The sequence below is a fragment of the Sinocyclocheilus grahami genome, unplaced genomic scaffold (assembly GCF_001515645.1).
Source record: "Sinocyclocheilus grahami isolate Dianchi unplaced genomic scaffold, SAMN03320097.WGS_v1.1 scaffold102.1, whole genome shotgun sequence".
NCBI classification, from domain to species: Eukaryota; Metazoa; Chordata; class Actinopteri; order Cypriniformes; family Cyprinidae; genus Sinocyclocheilus; species Sinocyclocheilus grahami.
Window position 1 is genome coordinate 1,620,307 of NW_015505281.1, and position 18,346 is coordinate 1,638,652.

Genomic DNA, 18,346 nt, shown 5'->3' on the forward strand with positions numbered 1-18,346 from the left:
AAAAAAAAAAGATGTAGAATTCTTTCTGGCTGATCTGAACAAAATGAACATTTTTCATCAATATCCATACATTTTGCTAAAGTATAGTTACTAACATAAATATTATGAAGTACTTTCAGATGTATTTCCCGAAGTTTGTTAGATATACAAAACCGAAAGGGAAGAAGCCAAGCTTTTCTCCAAATAATCTCTGGAAAACAAACGTTCCAGAAAAATTTCCCTCTAGGCTTAATAGATCTCTTTTCATAAAATAGATTTCTAATAAATGTATTTGTTCATTTTTTACTGTTAATGTCCACCCCATTTAAATTAAGAACGGGTTCAATTCTACAAGTGTTAAGGCACAACATATGGCTTCTCATTAACATCAATAAACCGGTGGGTTGGTGTTTATCACAGAATAATATTCTCTATATTTAATGGGAAATGCCCATTTATTCATACAATTTTCATAAGAAAGCAACTCAGCTGACTGATCAAAAAGGTCAGATGAAAAATAAATTCCTTTATCCATCCAACTCTGTAAATAAAGAGATTTCCGGTTAACTGTAATATAAACATTATTCCACAAGATTGCTTTATGTGGAGAAAAGTTATGCACATAACATAACTTCCAGGCCTTGAGAGCTTGTTGATAAAAATTAGATAATGCCACAGGCAGTTTGCTAGTCGAGTAATCACACATTAACAAAAAGCGTAAACCTCCAACCTTTTTAAAAATATTATATGGTATAAAAAACCATATCACAGAATAATATTCTCTATATTTAATGGGAAATGCCCATTTATTCATACAATTTTCATAAGAAAGCAACTCAGCTGACTGATCAAAAAGGTCAGATGAAAAATAAATTCCTTTATCCATCCAACTCTGTAAATAAAGAGATTTCCGGTTAACTGTAATAAAAACATTATTCCACAAGATTGCTTTATGTGGAGAAAAGTTATGCACATAACATAACTTCCAGGCCTTGAGAGCTTGTTGATAGAAATTAGATAATGCCACAGGCAGTTTGCTCGTTGAGTAATCACACATTAACAAAAAGCGTAAACCTCCAACCTTTTTAAAAATATTATATGGTATAAAAAACCATATTGAGTCTGATTTCTGATTACAGCGCTACAACTCGGAACAACTTTGCAAGTTACGACACAACTTAACCCTATAATGTCTTTTTTATTGCATTGATTTAGAGGAGATGTGGCCTTGATTCATTTAGCATGAGATATTCAGGCAAATCAATAATTTTTGTAGCCTAAATAAATGCTGTGTTTTCTGTAGTATATTCATCACCTTTCTTCCCATCAAATAATCAGAATCTAATCACAGTTTCACAAAAATATCAAGCAATAGGTATGTTCAACATCATTCAAAACAACATATTAGAATGATTTCTGAAGTATCACGTGACACTGAAAACTGGAGTAATGATGCTGGGAAAAATGTGTCGGGGAAAGTTACTTTTAAAAGTAATGCATTACAATATTGCGGTACTCCCCAAAAAAGTAACTAATTACGTTACTTAGTTACTTTTTATGGAAAGTAATGCGTTATACTAACAGCTTTATGGTTGTAGTAATAATGAATTGTATTTTTGAAGACGTAATGGTAAGCTTGCATTCCAGATGTTTAGATGTGTTTCATATTTTAGGCACCATGGCAAAGCGTTTTCAGAAGACAAACGTGGAGAACACTGAAGAGAACCGTCGCAGCTTTCGTGACATACTCTTCTCTGTAGACAATTCAGTCTCTGAAAATATTGGTGGTGTCATCTTTTTCCATGAAACACTGTACCAGAAATCAGCCCAGGGAGTTCCGTTTCCAAAAGTCATCAAGGACAAGGGAATCGTAGTTGGTATCAAGGTGAGGTTTAGGTGCACTCTTCAAGATTTTTTCAACAACTTGTGTAAATGTGTTTATGCATTTATTTGCTTGATATTGCCCTATAGATAACCAAAGCACTGCTTGAATACTGTAGAAGCCTTCTTTCTTTCTGCATACAAACACAAGGTCCTTTCACTAGTTTTGTCATGTAATGTTATAAATAGAGTTGCAAAGTTTCCGTAAATATTTCCAAAAATCCCTGGAATATTCCAAAAAATCCTGGAAAGTTTCTAAAATGTCTGGAATATTTCCAAAATCTACTGGAGATTTTCCACCTTTTTGCAACCCTAGTTATAAATAAAAGTATTAATTGTGCTTTGTGCCTGAAGGTGGACAAAGGCACAGCAGGACTGGGTGGTACAGATGGAGAGACAACCACACAGGGTACATTTTTACTTAAAGGGTTAGGTTCATCCAAAAATGAAAAATGTCATTAATTATTCACCCTCATGTTGTTCCAAACCCGTAAGACCTTCGTTGATCTTCGGAACACACATTAAGATATTTTTGATGAAATCTGAGAGCTCTCTGACCCTCTATAGACAGCAACGCAACTGAAATGTTCCCAGGTCCAGAAACGTAGCAAGGACATCGGTAAAATAGCCACTGATGTCACATGGACTCAACTTTAATTTTGCGAAGCTATGAGAATACTTTTTGTGTGCAAAGAAAACAAAAATAACAACAATTCTTCAACCACGAGTTACCGTCTTCTGCCATTTTGGAGAGTACCATGACGCATGCGTGCACTTTTTCCTGAACGTAAACAACGCTGATTACATTCAGGGGAAAGCGCGCACATGCGTCGTAGTACTCTCCAAAATGGCAGAAGACGGTAACTTGTGGTTGAAGAATTGTTGTTATTTTTGTTTTCTTTGCACACAAAAAGTATTCTCGTAGCTTTGCCAAATTGAAGTTGAGCCACTGATGTCACATGGTCTGTTTTACCAATGTCCTTGCTACGTTTCTGGGAACATTTCAGTTACTTTGCTGTCTATGGAGAGTCAGAGAGCTCTCAGATTTGATCAAAAATGTATTAATTTGTGTTCTGAAGATGAACGAAGGCCTTACGGGTTTGGAACGACATGAGGGTGAGTAATTAATGACAGAATTTTCATTTTGGGGTGAACTATTCTTTTAAATGCATCTTAACATGACAGTAATCTATCCTGACTTGTATCCATTTTAAAGGAAGCTATTTTTGCTTGATCCGTTTCACTCAGGATTGGACGGTCTGTCTGAACGCTGTGCCCAATACAAAAAGGATGGTTGTGATTTTGCCAAGTGGCGTTGTGTGCTTAAGATCTCTGACAGCTGCCCCTCTGCTCTTGCAATTGCTGAAAACGCAAACGTTCTTGCCAGATATGCCAGCATTTGCCAACAGGTATGTCTAACAGAATGTGCTTTGTTTATGGGATCCTATTTATTGTCCATAAACAGTCTTTTATATGACTCTAAACAATTGATAGCATGCCAGTAATTTGTTTATTTTTCTTCACAAACTGTCCACAAGATCCTTTTTTCTCATGAACTCTTCCTCGTTCCTGTAGAATGGCCTGGTGCCAATTGTAGAGCCTGAGATCCTCCCAGACGGAGATCATGATCTGCAACGGTGCCAGTATGCCACTGAGAAGGTAAGCTTCCTCCCAGAATAACCAATAAAAGTGGAGCAAAGCCAAATTATCCATCAAAAATAATTCCCAACAAATTGCATCCAAAGGTCCTGGCGGCTGTGTACAAGGCTCTCTCCGATCACCATGTATATCTGGAGGGAACTCTGCTCAAACCAAACATGGTCACTGCTGGACACTCCTGTAGCAAGAAGTACACCCCTCAGGAGGTTGCCATGGCAACAGTCACTGCTCTCAGACGCACCGTGCCAGCTGCTGTACCGGGTAAGACAGTCCTCCACTGGTCCTCAGAGGATGGTGTCCATTTGAGTGCTCTTCAAACGTTCAACATCTCTCTTCTGATTCTCAGGCATCTGCTTCCTCTCTGGTGGTCAAAGTGAGGAGGAGGCCTCTCTGAATCTGAATGCCATGAACCAGCTTCCTCTGCACAGACCCTGGAAGCTGAGCTTCTCTTATGGCCGTGCTCTCCAGGCCTCGGCTCTAGCTGCATGGAAGGGACAAGCAGCAAACAAGAAGGCTGCACAGGACGCCTTCGTCACACGTGCCAAGGTAATCAATGACGTTATGATTCAAGCTAAAAATACAGCATATGGGCAATCAAGTCACAACTATAGTGCAACTTTTCAAAACTTCTAAATTATATTGTGCTTTATTGTGTTGTCAGTTTATAGGCCTACTATATCAGCTGAAGCTGCATATATTGATTTTTGTTTTTTCCCCTTCAGATCAATAGTCTTGCATCAAAAGGTGAATACAAACCCTCAGGTCAGGCTGACCAGGCATCTACACAGTCCCTCTTTACTGCCAGCTATGTCTACTAAACTCAACAACAAACGACAGCAACTTGTGCTGGACAGTACAAAATGTACATGCAAAGGATATTCAAGATGACGACAACGTGTGCACGTGTTAATTGCACAAATTAAATATGTTCATGCAGTTCTACCAAGAATGACTCAACTAGACTCTGTTAACCCTGGATTAGTTTAACTTTTCATGCATATGCACCAACTTATGCTTTTCGTTTTGAAATAAATGATAAAATGCCTGCTTTATTTGAATTGATTTCTTGTGTAAACATTAGGAGGAGAGTTGAGAGTTGTCAGCCATTTACAGCGCTTAGACTAGCACTTAGAATTCTTTACTAAGAATTAACTTGGTTGTCAAGGTAAAAAACTTGAAAGTAATATGCTTTTGTATCTGATATCAGCTGGTCCGCTTGACTAGGTCCTACACAGCAAGCTGCTGTTAGAAAAAGTAAAGTTGATTGAAGAGCACCACAATGTCATGAAGATTTTTCTGTCTTGCTTCATCTTCTGCTGTCCTTCCCCACATATTCCTATTCTGACAGGGAAAAGACAAACCATGCATGTTACACATTGCCAGTTATGGGTTCCCTTATGAAAAAGAAGTTTATTCAAGTGTGCTATTAGTATACTTCTTTTAAATTAAAAATAGGAAAGTATACTTTTAGTCTACTTTTTATGTACTTCTCAGAAATGGGCTTTATGCACTTCTCAGAAATATACTTAAAATGACATTTAAGTATACTTGACTTATACTAAATATATTTGAGCTATAATTGTGCTCCTAGAATCCGTGTTTTCATTGTTATACTGTAGGGGGCGCTAGTACACATCTTCTGTACAGAATTTCCAAAAAACACAAGTGAAGAAGAAACTGAAACAACAGATGCTTCCACATGTATTCTAACACCATCATCAGACATAAAACAGCATCAGAACTGTGTAAAGTTGATGTAATGTCGAACCAATGAAGAGATAATAATGACTGTCAAGCTTTGGGGTGTTGATCGACTTTATCTACGTTTTGATTATCATTCTGAATCCAATTCATAGTCTTTTTTCAGCTTTTTGTTCAAAATTTTGTTTATTTCTTTAATTTTTATTTATGAAACTTATCCACATTCAAGTGTTTAAAAAAGAATGCATGAAGCTAGGATAACATTTTTTTGTTTACAAGCAGATATCCTGTTTTTTGATTATTATGTTCTGATATTCATGTAACAAAATATATACAAATTATTACCTAAATAGGGACATAGTAGTATACTTCAAGTATGATGTAAAGTTCACTTAAAGAAAACTTACGAGTATACTTGCAGTATAAAACTATTAAACTAGTACTTTACTGAGACTATACTTCAGTGTACTAAAAATGCTACTACAAGTATTTAATTAGCAAACTATCAGTATACCTATAAGTTCACTTTTAGTATAGTTGCAGTACAAACTAAACATTTGGATGTAAACTAGTTGTGTACTCAAAGTTTACTACTGTTATACTTAAAGTATACTAGAAAGTGGGCCAATTTAGTCCCAAGGAGTATTGAAATAGTACACTTACAAGTATACTACTAGTACACTGATATTTGTATACTTACTACATAAAGTATACTTAAAAATATATTTGAACTTTACTTAAGTTTACTTACTAAAATAGCCTTGAAGTATACCACTTTTTGGAAAGGGTTGTTAAACATTCAACTTGTTAATGCAATTAATCAGAACAATTTAAAGCAGAAGATGTTTTCATAATGACAAAAATCTGCTTTTATTATACCTCTGGGGTGGCGCCATATTCAAGAAGTTTGGACACCAAGTTCTTGTCCCTCTTCTCCACTGCTGCATGTAAAGCGGTCTGTCCATTATAATCACCCTGGTTCATGTTTGCACCAGCTAAGTACCATGCTTGCAAAAGCTGACAGTCTTTAGTCAGAACCGCCCTAAATGAGAGAAGACAGCTGAATGAAAAAAATGTCTACAACAGACTCAGTTCATTTGTAGTTTGGAACACTGACTTGATGAGTCCCATGCCAACTCGCACAGGATTTAGGCTCACTGTGGCTCCTTCCACTATCAAAATCTTGATCACGTCAAAGTGTCTGGCATACGTAAGGCAATGGTGTAATATATATATATATATATATATATATTCCAATAATTAAATCTGCTCAAAATCACTTACTTGTTTCTTATGGCAAGATGCAGAGGTGTGCAACCAAAGCGGTTTATCAGCTGGCATGCTGCTCCAATAGACAGTAAATATTTAACCATATCAGTTCTGCCCTTTTCACAAGCTCTGTGCATGACAGTGTTGCCATCATAATCTCCAGCATTTATATCCATCTGAAGGCAAGATTAGGCATTAAAGCATGGATTAGGAATTATATAACCGGCCACATGAAAGAATAGAAAAATTGTCAATAGCATTCTACATCTTAGATGCATGATCGTTCATACCGTGACAAGAATCTCTTGCAAAGACAGTAAGTCGTTGTTGTCTATGCATCTGCAAGCTAATGAGGGCAGCAACAAGGCCACAATCGCATTGACATCCTGGGTAAAAAAAGAGAGTCACATTTGACGTTACATCACTCAAATCAACAAAATAAAATAGTAATAATAAAAAAATAGAAGATGGCAAACTTGTAAGCTCACTTCAAAGGTCTTGTATTTGAGCCAGCCGAGACTGAGCACCTGGCCCACGATGCAGAGGAACGGCTGGCCTCGCGTTTTAGAGCCCAGTTTGGTTAATGGCAGAAACAACGGGTCGTATGGTTCCTCTCGTTTCTCTTTTGTCTCATCTGTGAATGTATAGGTATACGTCAAGGTAAGTTTAAAAATTTTAAATACATGACTTGAATAATACGCCATTATTACTTTTAAATAGATTATAAGTACAGGCTATTTCACAGGCCTGGCAAAATGGTCATATACGTTGAATTGTGATAACGTTTTTTGTTTACTTACAGTACATTTTGAAGATATATGTATCCTGTAAAGCAGTGCTGTAGCTGTTTTAACCGACCGTTAAAATTACCTCAAGGTTCCCGCTCCTGGCGCGTTTATTTGCGCATGCGCCAAGCAGTCACGAGAAAAATGACCGCGATGAAAAACCCCCAGTGAAGATAAAAACGTTGCATGAATTATAGTAAGTTTTCGAATAAAGTATTTTAATTCTCAGACAAGTTGTCTTACAATATGCCTGCAAAAACCACAAAGCTCCCAATCTAGAAGGTAAAACAATTATAAGTTGCACACTACTGCTAAACCTATTACTATTTCTGATAGGTAATAAGTAATAGTAGTGTTTCACTTTCACTTAAATGTTCATTTGTAAGAAATTCGTTTTTCTCCAGTGTAAGTTCACCTGTGATTCAGGGAGACAATGACAATACATAATCAAATCCATCTTTATTGGCAATTGGGCACGGACAACCCATCTACCCTACCAAAATACACATGCATGCACAGTTTCTAAGCAAGTCTTTCCACAATTACAGTTAAACACATACTTGGAGAATCATTTCCAACAGGAACGGATGTTGGTGTACTTTAAAGTGAAACTAAAAGACCAGAGGGCCTTTCAAAGATCCCACTCATTGGTTACCTGCTGTTGATCCTGTGAAACCTGAGACTTTCTAGGGATGTGTGCATGGGGAACATTAACGAAATGTGCTTTTAACAATTTCCTGGTTTGAAAATTGTGCTCAAAACGACTCTACAGATTACTTGCAATGAATTTGGAAATTCTAATCATGTAAGACTTATGTAAAACTAGTCTATATATATATATATATATGAAATATCCATATTAATCCATTTTGCAGCAGAAGAAAACTCACACAAGACATTTACATCACAAAACGAGGGTATCAAGGCTGGATAATTACAAATTTTAACATTGGAGGACAAAAAAAAATTCCATGTAATAAAACTGCGAGATTTGAATCTACCCTGAGATCCAAAACAAAAACTGCTTTAAGTTGGCTATTTAACCTTTAGTCACAAAACAGCACTAAATGCAGCATGACCTTACTAATTACAATATATGATATTGTTTATATAACACAACATACCATTAGTTAAAAAAATTGCTCCAAATTTAGGCATATCCATCAAAATTCAATCTTGCATACTTGTCCTAAAAGGACTTTGGTCATACACAGAATGTTTTATTTGATGAATGATGTTGATGACACAAGAAGTCTGTGATAAGTCAGTATAGTATTTACTGTTGGAAGTGTAAACTAATGTGATTTTTTAACACCAGCCTGACACCAAAGAACACCGCCATGTCTTTCTAAGTCTGTACATCCACAGACTTCGGATAAAGAGCAGTATTGCTATAAATGCTACAACTTTTTTTTAACATGTTGCCTCACACAGAGAATGTCAGTCAAAAAATATCACGTTAACATAAATGCAAGTTGTCACAGATTTCACAGGTGCAAAAGCAAGGGATCGGAGAGTGTTCTCTACAACTACCTACACACAAGCTATCTAAAAATAATGACCTAAATTGGTGCCTTTGTTCAAAAAAACCAACAATTAATAATTAATTTTGTGAACACACTACAAGGCAGAAGCTCTTTTGAGATTGATGTGGAGTCATGTTGGTTTGTTTTACACTACTGAAAAGAAACCAGTTAAATAAATGCCAAACTATCAACCCTTTTAAAAACATCAACAAAAAAGAAATCCCTCGTCACAATTGTCCGTTTAGCGACTCCATTGTGATTTTGAACCAGCAGTTCAGTGAAGGTCTTGCAGGCCAGTTGAGGGCAAGGACATACTGTCCATGAGATTCACTTGCATGGAACAAGGAACAAATGGTGTCAATGTGAAATTCGCCCAGCCTACAATGGCATCGCAACCTAACGTCCCAAAACTTATGTGGAGCTCCCATCACATTATGTAAACCTTCTCAGCCTGGGAAAAGTTGAAAACCTCTTTGGTCCTGGGGCATACCACCTTGTCATCTTGACGAATTGACAAGAGAGACTGAAAACCAGAGGCAAGGGAATGTTAATCACTATATATACACAGGAAATATATAGAATTTCAAATAGCATACACTGGTAGTGTACAGTGCCTTGCGAAAGTATTCATACCTCTTCAAATTTTTTTTTCACGTTTTGTTATGTTGCTGCCTTATGTTAAACTGCTTTAAATTACTTTTTTCCCCACATCAGTCTTCACTCCATACACCATAATAGCAAATAGCAAATTTATATACATAAAAAACAACAGCAAATTATTCCATTGCATAAGTATTTAAACCCTTATCTGGGACAGTTGAAATTTAGCTCAGGAGCATTCATATTGCTTGTAGATGTTACAACATTGCGAGTGAAGTTAACCTGTGGCAAATTCAATTGAATGGGTATGATTTGGAAAGGCACACACGTTTTAAAAGGGTTACTCCTCCCCAAAATGTAAATTGTGTCATTAATTACTCATCCGCATGTCGTTCCAAACCAGTAAGACCTCCGTTCATCTTCAGAACACAAATTAAGTGTCTCCTCTTCCAGGAGGCCAGCTCTAGGAAGAGTCCTGGTTGTTTCAAACTTCTTCCATTAAGGATAACAGAGACTACATGCTTCTGTGAACCTTCAATGCAGCAGAATTTTTTTTGAACTCTCCCTCAGATGTGTGGTTTGACGCAAACCTGTGCGTTCTGAGCTCTACATGCAGTTCTTTTGACCTCAGGGCTTGGTTTTTGCTCTGATATGCATTTTCACCTGTTAGACCTTTTATTAAAGGGTTACTCCAACCCAAAATGAAAATTTTGTCATTAATTACTCACCCTCATGTCGTTCCAAACCAGTAAGACCTCCGTTCATCTTCAGAACACAAATTAAGATATTTTTGATGCATTCCGAGAGCTCTCTGACCCTCCCATAGACAGCAAGGGTACTACCCCGATCAACGTCACGAAACGTAACAAGGAGATCGGTAAAATAATCCATGTGACATCAGGGGTTTGACCGTAATTTTACGAAGCTACGAGAACTTTTAGTACGCAAAGAAAACTAAAATAACGACTTTATTCAACAATTAGTCCCCTCCACGTCCTCCATGGATACGTTTTCTACATTTATTTACGCTTTGATTTGAATGAAAACAACGTATCCATGTGGTGCGGTTGACACAGTGACGCTGTTTACATTCAGTGGATACCGTCCAAAATGGCGTTACAGTGACGCGCAGGAAATGAATTGTTGAATAAAGTTGTTATTTTTGTTTTCTTTGCGTAGTAAAATAATTCTTGTGGCTTTGTAAAATTACACTTGAACCCCTGATGTCACATGGATTATTTTACCGATCTCCTTATGTTTCTGGACGTTGATCGTGTTACTTACATTGCTGTCTATGGGAGGGTCAGAGAGCTTTCGGAATGCATCAAAAATATCTTAATTTGTGTTCCGAAGATGAACAGAGGTCTTACGGGTTTGGAACGACATGAGGGTGAGTAATTAATGACAAAATTTTCATTTTGGGTTGGAGTAACCCTTTAATAAAAGGTCTAACAGGTGAAAATGCATATCAGAGCAAAAACCAAGCCCTGAGGTCAAAAGAACTGCATGTAGAGCTCAGAACGCACAGGTTTGCGTCAAGCCACACATCTGAGGAAGAGATCAGAAAAAATTCTGCTGCACTGAAGGTCCACAGAATCATGTAGCCTTCATTATCTATAATGGAAGAAGTTTGAAACAACCAGGACTCTTCCTAGTGCTGGCCTCCTGGCCAAACTGAGCAACTGATGGAGAAGGGCTTTGTCTAGACTGGTGACCAAGAACCTGATGGTCACTCTAGTTGAGCTCCATGTTCATATGTGGAGACAGGAGAAACCTACAGAAGGACAAACATAACTGTAACACTCCTACAATCTGTGCTTTATGGCATTGTGGCAAGACTCAATCCTCTCTTCAGTGAAGACACATGAAAAAACAATTGGAATTAGCATAAAAGCACCTAAAGGACCCTCAGAGTCTGAGAAACAAGATTCTCTGGTCTGATGAACCTCAATTCCAAGCATAATGTTTGAAGGTAAGCAGCTCTGCTCATCACCTGCAGAGTAGCATCCCAAAAGTAAAGTGAGCTGGTAGCAGTCTCATGCTGTGGGGCTGTTTTTTCAGTGCCAGGGACTGAGGGACTCGTCAGAGCAGAAGATAAGCTCAATGCACCAAAATATTGAGATAGCCTTAATGAAAACCCAGTCCAGAGCATTCATAACCTCAGACTAAGCAGAAGGTTTACCTTCCAACAGGACAATGAATCTAAGCACAGCAAGAGTGGCTAATAGACAACTCTGTGAATGTCCTTGTGTGGCCCAGCCATAGCCTGGGATTGAACCCAATCAAATATTTCTGGAGAAACCTGAAAATGTGCGTCTGCCCCCATCCAACCTGACAGAGATTGAGAGGAGAACAGGTGAGGTGAAGAATGGCAGATAATTGCCAAATGTTGATGATCAAAGCTTGTCGCATCAAACAAAAAAGACGTGAGACTGTAAAGGTGCCTCAGCTAAATATTTAGTTATGAATACTTATGCAATGTACTTATTATTATGTTTTTTTAATTTTTAATAAATGTACAAAGTTGTGACAATTCTGTTTTTCCTTTGTCAATATGGTGTATGGAGTGTAGATTGATGTGGAAAAAAAGGAATTTAAAACAGTTTAACATAAGGCAGCAACATAACAAAACGTGAAAAAAAAGAAGGGGTATGAATACTTTCGCAAGGCACTGTAAATACAGAGTACTGAAGAGCAGAACACAAAACTAGCTTCAAAACTCACATTGTATCCATAAACATAGCCATTAGGCAGCATCATGGGTGGGTTGTTCTCATTCATGACCTCGCCAGAGATTTTGCACACCAGCCTTGAGTTTGCACAGTGGGCCATGGGAAGAGGTTGAGCCAATTTGTTCAGCGACTTACTGCAGACAGGACAATCTGGGTTTTTGGAAGTGCCATCGTCTTTGTAACACTGCCTGTAAACTTGGAATTAAAGTTAACAACTACTCAACAACTTGATTTAAGAACCATTAACAGTCATTTAAAATAATCACCGTATGTTGAAATCGCCCAATATTACTCAAAATCCAGAGTTTCATAAATTATCTGGCTAGACATGCAAACTGAAAACCCTAAGGATGGTGAATGTTTTTCTGCAGAGAGGATACGGGGTTTTAATGGCAGACAGCCCTGCCTGCAGGGTAATGGTAAACACGGAGTTGTTCCCCAGCTGGTGTAATCTGTAGTTGTCATATCTGAACTGCTGGATCAGCATTTTCCAGCGAGCTGGATCCAAAAGATCCTGGGAGATAAGACAAGAAATGTTACGGACCACTGAACCTGTACCTGCTACGATGGCATATTCAGAAACAATTAATGATCAATATCAAAACAGTTCCTTGGAGTGGTAGACACATTTCAGATAATATAGAAACAGAAAGGCAATTTACCTTATACGGTGAAATGTGCGTGTCTGAGGGAAACGCCAGCATGCCCATCACTTGCCGTACCTCGTCCAATTGCCCTCCTTCTGCTTGGCTGAAGTGCTTGCGTGCATGTCTAAAGGACATTCATTTTGATTTAATAACACCAACTATGATTTGTTTAACAATAAATTCAAGTAATTCAGAGAAACTTGGAATCGCAGTCATGTCATGTCCAGCCATGAAGACCTAGCATTAAAAAAAAAAAAACTCATACCTTACTGCGTCCATCCGTTTGTTTTGTCGAATGAGTTCAATAAATTCCTGGATCCTTAAACTGAACTCCAAACAGCTCTGGAAACAGGGACATATTTCAACAAAACTGAATAAACTTTACCTTTTAAACTGCATCGTTTTCAGGCAATGACAAAATGAAAAATGAAACGTAAGCCAATGAAAACCCAGCCTGCAAGAAATATAACCACAATGTGGCTCCATAATGACAGTTAAAACACCAGTACATATTTGAAAACAGCAAGTGAGAGAAAAACAAACCCAGTTGAACCCAGTTTCTTACTTTCATTTTCCGTAAGCGAGACTTGTTATCGTGGCACCAAGCCAGACAGGTAGCCGTTTCCTGATGCTCGAGAGATTCTTCAACTTCTTTTGCAGTAAGAAACATTTCTATGTTGACCAAATCCTACAAAGACAAAACATCATATGAGAAAAGCATCTTACTCGCTGCACAGAAAAAGTGGAGACGCACCTCAATCCCGCTTTGTCTGGCTAGCTTGACTGCGGTGTTGTAGTAGCCACAGCGTAGTAAGTGCTCCACCATCATGCGGTCCATGCGCTTCTTCTTCCAAACATTAACACTGGCTGGCTGATCACTGCTATGTTCCTTCAGGTGCTCTATGCGCCGCTTACATAACTTGGCGCTCTCATCTTCTGCTTGGATAGACTCAGCTGCCTATCAGATATGAAACCATTTCACTCTTTAGCGTAAATGGTACAAATGCAGTAAAATTGAATCTATTCAACATGATGCCTCAGCATACCTTTCTCTTGAGGGCGCTGAGCTTCTCAACCACTCCATCCAGGAGAGAGACTACGGTATCCACCACTGGAAAGCTACTGAGTGTTTTCTCCAACTCTGCCACCACCATCGTCACGTGACTGGTCTCCCGGTCTATATTCTTTTGAGCTGCTCGGAAGCGCTTGTTCAAGGTTTCATAAGGAACCTGTTGAGATAAACAACTGCATTTCACTACCAGGCACAGTTTTCGGTAAGCTCCGTAATATCGTTCTTCATGGTGTGGGTTCACAAAGCACATTCTCCCGTGAGGGAATCATTACTGGCAGTTCACCCAAAAATAACAATTCTGTCATTTACTTCCTCTCATGTCGTTCCAAACTCTTAAGAATTTTGTTCATCTTCGAAACATATTTGAAATATGTTTAATGAAACCAGAGAGTTCCATCCCTTCACGAAAAGTGCATTCATCCAAAACTTTCAAAAAGTGAACTGAGCAGTTTCATTCACGTTTTCTGAAGAGACATGATCATGTTAAATGATAAACAGATTATTCATGTATAAACAGTGATCAATGGCAATACATAGAGCTCATGAAATATGGTAAACATGTACTTGCTTGAGTAGCAGTATATTTTTATTTAATGCCATGTCAGCATCTTAGGCTATTTTCATGGCAAACACAATAAAAAAAAAAATACAAGTATAACAAATACAATAAAAACCACCAAACACAAGTTATATTACGCAAACTTTTTTTACATTAACATGTGATAAAAATTCGAACACTTTTTCTTGTACTTGATGCATGAGAACCAATGAGGTTTGTTCTTGCGTGTCAAGCAAGTACAGCTGAGCCTCCAATGATCATATTTGATTTGCTCCATATATGTGCATTAATCAATGTTTATATGTGAATACAAGCCTAAATGAAATCTGTTAATCATATCAAGTGATTGTGTCTATTCAGAAGACTGCTAGATTCATATGGATTACTTTTACCATATCTTTTGGTACTTTTTAATGCCTGAACATTTTGGTTGCGTTAACCTATTGAATATTAAAAAATATCTTAATTTGCATTTTGAAGACAATCAAAAGTCTTATGAGTTCAGAATGACATAAGGGCGAGTAAATAACAACAGAATTTTTCAGTGAACTATGCCTTTAAGCATTCAGTATAAATGAAAAAGTAAAGGAACAGTCACTAGTTCAATCTCACTGTTACAATTACTTCATTATTAATTTATTTCGTGTTTATATATATATATATATATATATATATATATATTTCGCAGTAAGCAATTATTCTTGACTAAAAAAGGCTTAATTTTGAAGATTCCCCAATTAGTTTTTATCTTCCACATGGCACAAGTAAATAAAGTATGACATTAATACATTAAGTAGTTAGTTCCAGATGTCTAACAATGGTGCATTGTGTTCTTTCAGCTGTCCATTTGAGAGAAAAGGTCATAAAGGTGTACATGATCATTAGGCCATGTACCGCAGCTGTGGAAGAGGCAGCGATGCATAAACCTTCAATCTTATCTCTCAGCATCCGCCAGTTTATTTTGATCAGGCCATCTGTCACCTTGCAACCAGGGCAGATAAGTAGTATCAACATTTGCAATGCTCTATTCATGTACAGATGTTTCAGAGTAGATACACACTCTACATCAGTCAATGCTATTATTGCAGATTTAACCTTTATTGGATTGCAACCTAATTTGGCAGCGAGAAGTGAATGCGAGCCAGAATACATGCAAACGATTGAAAAAAAGCACTGATGCATAAACGAGCACCAAATCATACCGTATCAAATATTTCATTTCAATTTTAAAGGGGTCATATGATGCTTTTTTAAAGATCATTATTTTGTGTATTTGGTGTAACAGAATATGTTGACATGCTTTAATGTTCGAAAAACACATTATTTTTCAAATACTGTACATTATTGTAGGTCCTCCATGCCCCGCCTCAAACGCTTAGTTTTCTACAAAGCCCCTCCTTTGACAAGCGCAGTCTGCTCTGATTGGCCAGCTGACCCAGTGCATTGTGATTGGCCGAACACCGCAAGCACTCGTTGGAAATGTAACGCCCCTTACCATAATCGCAGCTTCAGCTTTCAAAATAAATGTAAAGACAGAGCCTGAAAGGGGAACAGAGTCGTGTGACATGTCTTTCATTATCAAACAATAGAAGATAAACTACTGTTCATCTATGTATGCCTATACACTTAACTTAACCATACAAATGTCAAAACCTGACTGTCAAAAAGAAAAATGTATTGCTTTACAGCTGTAAACTATCACACAATTTGCTTTTTTTGCTTTACAGCTGTAAACTATCACACAATTTGCTTGTATAAATAAATGCCCATTTGAATGATTTATGACTTACAAGAATCGGTGCCTTCAAAAAAAAAAAAAAAAAAAGAACTGGCCCACACATTTACATTTTATTTATAATTCCATAATAGAGTTTGCACAAAAAGAATATAGTGACTAGTTCATACCATGATGCAATGATCAAGAAGGTACTGGAAAATCATTCCCAGAGCTGCTGCAAGACAAGCTCAGATGCAACATGCCCTTGACACAGCAGTGAAGACCATATATTATTGACATTCAGTGTGCGTGCACATAAACAGGCGTCATTTTACAGCAGATCCATGAGCTAATCGGGTTACAAGGCATTCAGCTCATCAGCAAACGATTCACTTGAGCATTCATCCAAATCGACGCGATCAATCGGGAAAAATCTGTGACGCAGAGAACAAAGGTGCTGTATGCCAACCATTAAATAATAAGCCCCTCATCGAGAACCCACAGCTGAGCTATAAACGTGCTAACAGCTGCCGCTGATCAACACAACATGATGCAATATCATCCTAATAACATATAGTGCACAGATCGCATGCATACCGAGCTCCGGTCACCACTGGCGAGTGAGTGTTCCTCCAGCATTTATCCAGACACACGAAGCCCATGCTGTCTGGATCACAGCCTCAGAGAAGACCGCGTTCAAATCGAAATCAAACGCATATACGAGACTGACCAGTACTCGATTATAGAGTAGCGTGTTACTACCATGAACGATTCTCGTCAATCTGCCTTCAACTGCATTGCTCGCTGGTTACACTAGTGGACAAACCTGTGATGGGGTAAAACAGCGCCTGATAAAACAAGACTGTCGGAACGCAAGGGTGACAGGCATCAGACTGACATTATTCGTCTTTATTGCTCTCATGTATATATCCCTCGATACAGCCGCTCGACAGTTTGCTATCACCTCGGCAAGATCTGTTTGTGTGAGACTTGTTTTGCTAAGTTATCTAGCCTTAGAGCTAACCAGTTAACTGTCTAAATGCAGTCACACAACTTACTTTCCATCGGATCGATCGTTTCCGTTAGACTGACGGTTATATAACGCAGACGGGATCTGTTCGACTGCACGTTTAGAGTATGGAGAAGAAAGGCTTGACAGACCTTTAAAGTCGGGTATTCCTGCACCTTTAGGGCCATAGAGAGTTGAGCTGCTGTCTCCTGCACCGCCATCTTGCTTTTTTTGGGAACTACAAGCTCATGGAGCGGTTGTTCGTCTTCTTCGCGGCTTTGGGCTTCATGCGGCTAGACTGCTCCACACCGCCCGCTAGTGTGACGGTGCGGTTCAGAAGCTTCACAAAGCTAGGCTGTTTTGTTTTTGCTTGAAAATATGCCATCTTTAAATGAAAAACAACCGCTAATGCGACATGTATGTTATGTAGCGTTTTCGTGATTGAAAGGCCTTTAATTTCAAATGGCTACAGATATATGGACATACGGGCGTAGTTTTGGTGTGAACTGTTTTAGGGGAGTCTTTAAAGGGGTCATATGATGCTGCTAAAAAGAACATTATTTGGTGTAGTGAAATGTGTTAATGCGGTTTAAGGTTAAAAAAACACATTATTTTCCACATACTGTACATTATTGTTTCTCCTCTATGCCCCACCTTTCTGAAACGCGTCGATTTTTACAAAGTTCATCGGTCTGAAAGCGAGGTGTGCTCTGATTGGTCAGCTATCCAGTGCGTTGTGATTGGCCGAATACCTCAAGCGTGTGACGGAAATGTTACGCCCCTCACCATACTGTTGATGCCGTATTCCGGAGCGACGAGACAAAACCAATAAAACCCATTATAAACGAGGCATTTGTTGCATCCAGTGGGGATATAATTATGGATTATAATGACTTATACTGTCTTTTTACGCGTTGTGTTGCATCGCGCCGCGTAAACATAAAATCCTGTCTGCATTTGTGATCGGAGAAATGACAAACAACAAGCCCTACTCTACACTGCCCAAAAAACTCGCTTTAAAAATAAAAAATATAAAAAACTTACTTACAGTCCGTGAGTCAGGACAGCCGGCATTGTAGTCTAACGTTACTCTCCCAGGATCAGGAAACAGTCCTCCATAAAATGCGCTGCACACATCTGAGTATTTGGGTTGAAGTGTTCTGGAACAGTGTTGTAAATACAACTTAACCACTGATTTCTAGTCGTGTCC

General features: G+C 38.2%; 3 protein-coding genes and 1 long non-coding RNA gene across 7 annotated transcripts; 2 read left to right on the forward strand and 2 right to left on the reverse strand.

The window, feature by feature from the left end:
• The first annotated feature begins 923 nt into the window (after nt 1-923).
• LOC107588349 (uncharacterized) lies at nt 924-16,870 on the forward strand. Its single transcript, XR_001609569.1, has 4 exons — nt 924-1,019; nt 9,971-9,977; nt 15,218-15,219; nt 16,861-16,870. It is a non-coding gene; the product is annotated as an uncharacterized lncRNA (long non-coding RNA).
• On the forward strand, nt 1,592-4,569 carry LOC107588335 (fructose-bisphosphate aldolase B-like). Its single transcript, XM_016276401.1, has 7 exons — nt 1,592-1,864; nt 2,215-2,269; nt 3,109-3,269; nt 3,436-3,519; nt 3,606-3,780; nt 3,866-4,065; nt 4,242-4,569. Exons 1-7 carry the CDS (start codon nt 1,607-1,609, stop codon nt 4,335-4,337), a joined length of 1,029 nt encoding a protein of 342 aa, XP_016131887.1. The 5' UTR covers nt 1,592-1,606; the 3' UTR covers nt 4,338-4,569.
• Nucleotides 4,304-7,231, reverse strand: LOC107588337 (L-asparaginase). Of its 2 annotated transcripts, none has more exons than XM_016276405.1 (6): nt 6,978-7,231; nt 6,780-6,875; nt 6,505-6,665; nt 6,338-6,421; nt 6,100-6,262; nt 4,304-4,860 (listed from the first exon to the last, which is right to left on the reverse strand). In XM_016276405.1, exons 1-6 carry the CDS (start codon nt 7,191-7,193, stop codon nt 4,765-4,767), a joined length of 816 nt encoding a protein of 271 aa, XP_016131891.1. In that variant the 5' UTR covers nt 7,194-7,231; the 3' UTR covers nt 4,304-4,764. The 2 variants fall into 2 exon arrangements, with proteins under 2 accessions (XP_016131891.1, XP_016131892.1); XM_016276406.1 differs by having other exon boundaries at nt 4,797-4,855.
• Nucleotides 7,712-17,436, reverse strand: maea (macrophage erythroblast attacher, E3 ubiquitin ligase). Of its 3 annotated transcripts, none has more exons than XM_016276398.1 (9): nt 17,289-17,436; nt 13,826-14,008; nt 13,534-13,737; nt 13,345-13,467; nt 13,045-13,121; nt 12,795-12,903; nt 12,513-12,646; nt 12,125-12,320; nt 7,712-9,323 (listed from the first exon to the last, which is right to left on the reverse strand). In XM_016276398.1, the coding sequence occupies exons 1-9, from the start codon at nt 17,355-17,357 to the stop codon at nt 9,228-9,230; spliced, it is 1,191 nt and encodes a 396-aa protein (XP_016131884.1). In that variant the 5' UTR covers nt 17,358-17,436; the 3' UTR covers nt 7,712-9,227. The 3 variants fall into 3 exon arrangements, with proteins under 3 accessions (XP_016131884.1, XP_016131886.1, XP_016131885.1); XM_016276400.1 differs by lacking the exon at nt 17,289-17,436 and adding an exon at nt 17,186-17,257; XM_016276399.1 differs by lacking the exon at nt 17,289-17,436 and adding an exon at nt 16,725-16,981.
• Nucleotides 17,437-18,346: the final 910 nt, after the last annotated feature.